General features: G+C 52.2%; 1 protein-coding gene across 1 annotated transcript; it reads right to left on the minus strand.

Annotated features, from left to right (window-relative positions):
- Nucleotides 1-3,972: 3,972 nt before the first annotated feature.
- Nucleotides 3,973-4,884, minus strand: LOC104461011 (olfactory receptor 6B2-like). The gene has a single exon (XM_010072434.1). It carries the CDS (start codon nt 4,882-4,884, stop codon nt 3,973-3,975), a length of 912 nt encoding a protein of 303 aa, XP_010070736.1.
- Between the last annotated feature and the right edge of the window lie 2,787 nt (nt 4,885-7,671).

The following is a 7,671-nucleotide window of genomic DNA, read 5'->3' on the forward strand; positions in this document are numbered from 1 at the left end:
GGGGCTGTAGGCACTCTAGGAGGTTCCTGGCAGACCTTCTGATCCCTCAAAGACACAGCTCAGGAGTCTCAGTGACTGCTTCAAACTTGAAAGCTCCGTATGAATTTAATCCTTTTTTCCACCTCCACAACTCCCCTGCCCCCGAAATGAGAAACTGAAAACCTAAACTCTGCAAAGGTCCATATCTGTATCTTTAACATAATCCCTGCCTTGAGCTTCCCCTTGAAAAGCGCCCTTGGAAATACCGGGGCTGATCTAAACCTGTGACAGCCCTGACCCACACAGCACACTCTCAACAGCAGAAGGACCCTCTCCTGCCACAAGCTGCTCCTTCCACCCACAGCTTCTCCCCACAGCGCCGTGGGGAGCTCCCCAGGCAGGCTGAGAGCTGACCCTTGCAGGCGGCAGAGACAGCCCCTGGGGTGCAGGGACCTGCTCCGAAGGACAGCCCTGGGCACCCCTGGCTGCACACCCAGCTTCACACCCACCTTCACACCCTGCAGCAATCCTTGGGAGAAGGCAGTCTACATGCCCTGTCCCTCTGATGGTGTGTCAGGAAAGCCCTGCTCGCACGAGTGTTCTCTTTTACACTAGAGAAACTGTAAGAGTCCTCCTGATAGATTTTGGAAATTGTGGGATGTACCAGTTTCAGGAGATCCCTCCAGGAACACAAGCTATATTGCCCTGAATCCAGAGACTTACCATGTAGAGGGCTGTGGAGATTTCTCCATCAGTGAGTTCTCAGCATCCTCCTACTTGCAACTTCCTCTCCTCCGTGCCTGCAGGCAGTGCCCATATTGCCCTGAATCCAGAGACTTACCATGTAGAGGGCTGTGGAGATTTCTCCATCAGTGAGTTCTCAGCATCCTCCTACTTGCAACTTCCTCTCCTCCGTGCCTGCAGGCAGTGCCCTCAGCCCTGCTGCACTTTGCAGAGGAGCTGCTCCTGAGCAGAGCTGTCTCTCTGCAGCGCTGCCCACTTGCCATCAGCTCCCTCCATCCCCGCAGCCCAGCCCAGCTCAGCAGCACAGGACCAGCCCAAGGCAGCACTTTCTCTGCCTCCTGCTGTTCCCCCCTCCCCTGCCCCCAGATCCCAGGAGGTGTCCCTGGTCTCCAGGGCTGACAGCTCCTGGAAGGCTGCAGGGTCTCTCCTGGGGAACACAGTTTGGAGCAGACTGAAGCAACCCCTGACTGTCCCTCTCTGAACACAGCATAGGCTGATTCCTGCAGTGGGAATTGCTCTGACAGGGTGTGCGGGTCTACAGGAGGTGTCACTGTTCCCTCTGGAGACCCCCATTCCTGTCCCATTGTCAGGCAGGGCACGCAGGCAGGGACAGGCAGGGGAGCATTTCCTCATCTCCACTGCCCTGTTAATAATGGAGACAGAGGCCAGAATGAGCTTTTCCTGTGCAGACCCCTTGTTGACATTTGAGGTGCCAGAGGTGGGTCAGGACAAGTGCAGGGAGCTGCAATCTTTGATGGAGCAGTTGTGAGAGACAGGGCAGTGCCTGGGGCGTTTTGTGGAGGCTGGTGGGGAAGGCATTTGGCCAACTGGAATGGCAGAAGATGATCACCTTTAGGAGAACTCAACCTGCACCTGCTCAGTGTGCTCTGGGCAGCCGACAGAGGTGTTCATCTGCCCAAACGGAGTCATGTGCAGGGGGAGGCTGAGAAAGAGACAGAGTCCCAGGAGGTAAACCATCAGTGGATGGAGATCAAGTCAGGGGCTTGTATTGGGTCTGGCGGAGATGGGGTTAATTTCCCCACAGCAGCCCTCAGAGAGCTGTGTGTTGCACTGGTGGCTGGAAAGGTGTTGATACACCAGAGCTTTGGCTGCTGCTGAGCAGTGCTCACACAGCATCAAGGCTGTCTCCCCAGCATCCCCCAGGAGGCTAAGGGCCCCAGGGTTGGGCAGGATCTTGGGAGGTGACAGACCCAGGACAGCTGACCCAAAGTGACCAAGGGTTTATTCCATACCATGTTGCATCAGCTCAGCAATAAAAGCTAAGGGAAGGGAGGAGGAGGGGGGCATTCATTGTTATGACATTTGTCTCCTGGAGCGACTGCTACACGTGTTGAAGCCCCACTTCCTGGGAAGTGGCTGGACATCACTTGCTGATGGAAGTAAAGGATAAAATCTTTGTTTTTCCTTTGCTTTTGTGTGTGTGGCCTTGGCTGGTTTGGGGGTTTTTGGATTTTTTGGAGTTTTTTTTTCTTTATTAGACTGCCTTTGTCTTGACCCGTGCGTTTTTCTCCATCTTATTTTCTTCCCCCCCTTGTTCTGCTGAGGAGCGGAGTGATAGAGCAGCCTGGTGGGCACCTAGTGTCCAGCCAAGGTTAACCCACCACTGGGGGTCTCCCGTCTTGGGTCCATGCTTTCAACCTCTGCTGGTTCTTCTCTCCCCAGCCCTTTACTCACACCCTTGATAACAGAGTAAAGGAACAGGTCAGTGATATTCACAGTGTGCTCGGATCGCAGCATGACAGGAACTTGCTGGGAAGCTCCATAGAAACAGGAAAGCGTTGAGTAGGTGGACAGAGGACCTCAATTCAAGGGAGGAATTTAGAAACAAGGACAGTTGTAGGCAAGCCAAACCTTCCCTGGAGTTGTGAGAAAATTCAGGGGCACCAAGATGAGCTGTTAGTACTGAAGTTACAGATGAAAAATAATCAAGAATAATGTGTGGCCGCAGCCGAATTTAGTAAGAGAAGATGTAGGCAGGTCCGAGGTACTCTATGTCCTCTTTGCCTCTGTCTTTAGCAGCAAGGTCTCCCAGGCTGTTGTGCCTTGAGGCAGGACTATGGAAAAGAACAACCAGCAGTGGATGGGGTCGAGCCAGGGGTTACTCAGCCCTGAACAGCCCGTGGGACTGTTGGGCCTGCGTGTAAGAGCATTGAGGGAGGAAGCTGGGGTCATAGTGAGGCTCTCTCTTGTACGGTGTCTCGCTGTGAATGGTCTTCACTGCAGCCCTCCTGGTGCTGCGTTTTAGATTTGTGACCAAAACAATGCTCATACCACACTAATATTGTAGGTGTTGCGGAACAGCGCTCGCGCTGCTTCAAAGCCTCCTCTGATTCCCACTCTGCCCCCCATCGGTAGATTGACCGACACAAGCCGGCAGATGACCCACACTGACCAAAGAGATATCCCAGGCCATATGACATCATGCTCAGCAAGAGAATGCAGGGCAGGGGGATTTTAAGTAGGCAGCCATTCTTTGCTCAGGGACTGGCTCAGCATCACTCTACCTGTGAGACGTGGTGAGCAATCACCTTTGCATCACTTGCTTTGTTTTTCTTCTTTCTTCTTCTAGTTTTCCTTCACTTATTAAACTATTTTTATCTTGACCCATGAATTTTCTCACTTTTGCGATTTCTATTCTCTTCCCCCATCCCACTGGGTGATAGGGGTTGGTGAGTGAGCTTATGTGTGGGCTTAGCTGCCAGCCAAGGTGTGTCCACCACAGCTCTGTCTCATCTTTGGAAGTTCACAGAGATGAGGAGAACTCCCTGAGAACTTGGGAAAAGTAAATGTTGCATGTGTGTTTCAAAAAGTCCCAAAGGATTATCAGGGGAGCTAAAGTCTGTTCAAACTCACTTTGTGTCACAGTGCATGTCCTCTTGGATATAATTTCTGGGTGTCTGAAAGACAACACGACTGGGTTTACCCACAGCAGATCATGCCTGACCATCCTCATTGCTTTCTGTGCTGAACAGACTGCACTTCTTGACAAGGGAGGAGCAGCAGATGTCCTTTACCCGAGCTTCAGCAAGGCCTTCAGCACCATCCCATGCAATAGTCTTGCACCCAAGTGTGGGTATTATGGTCTGCATAAGTGGCTAAACAGAGCAGCAAAAAAAATTTAAAAAAAGCTTGAATGCTTGGGCTCAGAGGGATGTGGAGAATGGGTGATACTCTGCCTGGAGGCCTCTGACAAGTCCGTCCTGCAGGGTCTTTCCTGCGGGTGAAACATCATTGTGCACCCTGGGTGCAGGCCTTGGCTTTCCTGAGGGCTTTCCTCAGGGCATCCCTGACCTCCCTGTTCCTCAGGCTGTAGATGAGAGGGTTGACCAGGGGTGTGAGGACAGTGTAAAAAAAGGAAAACACTTTGTTGAGCTGCCTCAGCAGGGCTGTTCTGGGCAGCACGTAGACAATGAGGAGGGTGCAGTAGAAAGTGGTGACGACGGTGAGGTGGGAGGAGCAGGTGGAGAAGGCCTTCTCCCTGCCCACGCTGGACAGGATCCTCAGGATGGCAGCTATGATGTACACATAGGAGGCCAGCATGAACAGGAAGTGGAAGACAACACTCAGGAAAGACAGGATGATGGACGGGAGTGTGACCATGCTGGTGTCACTGCAGGAAAGCTCCAGCAGAGGAGTAAGGTCACAAAAGAAGTGGTCAATTGTCTTGGGGCCACAGAACTTCAGCTGGGATAAGAACACTGTGACTACTGCAGACACCAGCATACCCACTAGCCAAGATGCAGCCACCAGCTGAAGACAGACCTTCCAGGTCATGAGGCTTGCATAGAGCAGGGGCTGGCATATGGCCAAGTACTGATCATAGGACATGGCCGCCAGCAGGTGACACTCAGTACCTGCAAAAGAGCCAAAGAAATAGAGCTGAGCCACACATCCATGAGCAGAAATTGCCTTGTCCCCAGTCAGGAAGCTGGCCAGCAGCTGGGGCAAGATGGTGCAGCTGTAGCAGGTCTCCAAGGAAGACAGATTGCCCAGGAAGTACATGGGGGTGTGCAGATGCCGCTGTGACACCACCAAAACAACGATGAGGATGTTCCCTATAATGCTCATGGAATAGGTGATGAGTGCTAGGAAGAAGAGTGGAGTCTCCAGTGTGGGCACATTCCCCAGCCCCAGCAGCATGGGTGATGTCTGATTGTCCTCTTCCCATTTTTCCTCCATACAGCTTTGCTTATCTTTGTTTTTCTGCTTGCTGGGAAGGAGGCCTGTGATAAAACACATGCATTTCTGCATTAGGTGGAAGAAGAGCTGTGATGGACAATACTGCTAAAACAAGATGCAAAATCTCAAAAATCTCCTCTACTTTGCCTTTGTATAATCTATTTTTGCCTCTATCCACAATAAGAGGGAGACATGGGTTCTTCAAGGGAGCATGCCTGCTTGCCCCAAGAGCAGTCCCTCTGATCAGAGGGCTGACTTGCCCCATGGAGCTGCCTCTTCCTCATGCTGGAATAAAACCATCATACGCATTTGCTCAAATTTTGACATTTTCCTTTCCTGTGCTCAGGGGTTTTCCCAACATGACCACAACAGCTGTTTAGAACTGAGATCCTCTGCACTTTGTCAAGGAAAGCCAGTGTCATGATTTGCTATAAATTGTTTCTGTGAAAAGGTCAAGGCAGATGTGCTTTCTCCGACCAAGAGAAGGCTGAGCACAGTGCTGGGTGAATAGTCTCAGCTCTCTGAAACACTGCCCTTCTGCCGAGAGCATGCCTGCGGAAAAATTTTTGCATTGGCAAAGAGCAGCTCAGGAGTTTCCAGCTCAGACAAAGGGACTGTTCAATGGGATCATGACAGAGGACGCTTGAGCCCACATTGTATGTGAAACAGTAAAGGGAAAGGTGAGAAAGAAGAGAAAAAATCAATGAAAGAAAAAGTGTAACTGTGCACCAACCAGACAGCCCACGAGAGACTTTGTGCAGGGAGGAACGGAGAAGGACAGGCAGGAGCATTCACTTCCCATTCTCCCCTCTTCAGCACGGGTTCCTGAGGGCTTTGGGGCTGCCCCCCTTACCTCCTGCCCACCAGTAGGACTGGGCACTGGCAGCTGTGCTTGCTGGGCTCCCTGCTCAGCACCACTGGGCACCGGCAGCTGTGCTCGCTGGGCTCCCTGCTCAGCACCGCCAGGCACGGGGTAGGGGGTCCCTCAGGTTCCTGGGGTTGAGGCGGGAGAGTAGCAGGGTCAGGGGCACGGGCAATGGCCAGGACACGCCTGAGTGAACAGCCAGGGAAAGTGAACGCCCGAGAAAGAGCCTCCTGAGCTGTGCTCCTCCAAACACTTGACAAGCACTGTCAAACCTGCATCCCGGGCTGAGCTGGTTTGCTTCTGGAAAACATGAAGGCAACCAGCCTTAGCAGAGCTGACAAGGGTGGGTGGAGTTCCCAACCCTCCCACTATCCAGTGAGATAGCAGTCCATGAGAGTCAGCGTGAGAAAGCTGAGGCTCTGAGTGTGTGGAATGATGAGGGAGAGAGACAAAAAGGAGAAAGCTGAGAAAGGACACAGCCCTGAGGGAGGAGAGGGGCTGAGGCAATCTGGCTCCAAAGACCCTGCTCAGAATTCTCCCCCATCCCAGCTGAGGTGAGTGAGTGCCTGGGCAGGCTCCAAAGACCATGCTCAGAATTCTCCCCCATCCCAGCCGAGGTGGGTGAGTGCCTGGGCTGGCTCCAACACACCCCAGCCCAGCTGTAACTCAGCACTACCAGCCCCCCCTCAGCATCTCTGCTGCGCGGTGCTGGGGTCTGGGGTATCTGGGGAAGGAGGGAGCTGGGGTGGGGACACGTGCAGGACAAGACAGGACTGAGACTCCACTCGCACTCACAACCATTCACTGCACAAACACTCTGCAGCCAGATCAGCAGTACCCTGACCCAGGACATCCAGCACCCACCTGCAACACTCAGCATGAAGGGTTGGCCTCTGCACTGGTGGTGCCTGGGAATAAAGACGTAGGGTCTCACTCTCTTCCTCTACCCTACCACTTCTTCCCTTCCATGATCTCTCTGCAAACCCTGACCCAGATCTAATGCCCTGCTCTGCCCTTGTCCTCTTCTCCCCACAGCTCGACCAGTGACTCTCCAGCAGCCGAGAAATGTCCCGTGCTCAGCACGGTGTCCTGGAGTTTATAGCACTGATATTTCCTTCAGGGACTCAGGCACAGCTCAGCTCTCCCCAGGGACTGCAGGGAGGAAGCATTGCTTAATTGGTTCTCAAAGGAGGCTGCAACTTCTGAACTGATGGAAAGTTTGTAAACTATTGTGGCAAGGCCTGCCTTTCCCAGTACCCCTGAGTACTTTGAGCGCTGGGTAAGGCTCCTCTGGAGAGGAGGTTCAGGCAGGAAAATCATGAGGATTCAGCAAAGCTCATGACACAACCCCACAAGAGTTACCAAGAATAAGATCCCCATCACCTCCTTGCATCAAACTTTAAAACGCAAAACACACTGGGACAGTTTTTTTTTTTTTTTTAAACAGAGTTTTAAAGTAGTAATACTCACTAAATACTTCAATGCTGAGAGACAGTGACAGAGTGAGGAAAAATAGGTGAACCTGTATTATCTGGATTTACAAATTCTCTGTCCGTAAAAACATAGTCCCACAACCTAGGGAATGTTGCATTAGCTGGTGCTGGGGGAAGTTGAGCCAAAAGGGCCTAGAGTGGAATAACCTTCCCACAATCCAGGAGGAAGCAGTTAATGACCTGCTACGGCACCTGGACATGCACAAGTCCATGGGGCCAGATGGGATCCACCAAATTCTCATACATAACAAACTTTTTATACCCCCACATCACAATATTTTCCCTTTTATTTATCAACAGTCCTGGCTAACAGGGGAGGTCCCAGAAGACTAGAAACTTGCCGATGTGATGCCCATCTACGAGAAGGGCCATAAGGAGGATCCGGGGAAC

This window comes from Pterocles gutturalis, unplaced genomic scaffold, assembly GCF_000699245.1.
Source record: "Pterocles gutturalis isolate BGI_N339 unplaced genomic scaffold, ASM69924v1 scaffold9992, whole genome shotgun sequence".
Lineage (NCBI taxonomy): Eukaryota > Metazoa > Chordata > Aves > Pterocliformes > Pteroclidae > Pterocles > Pterocles gutturalis.

What these genes read in the sequence shown, in the direction of transcription:
- LOC104461011 (XM_010072434.1), bottom strand. Translation starts at nt 4,884, where the DNA reads ATGCTGCTGGGGCTGGGGAATGTGCCCACACTGGAGACTCCACTCTTC.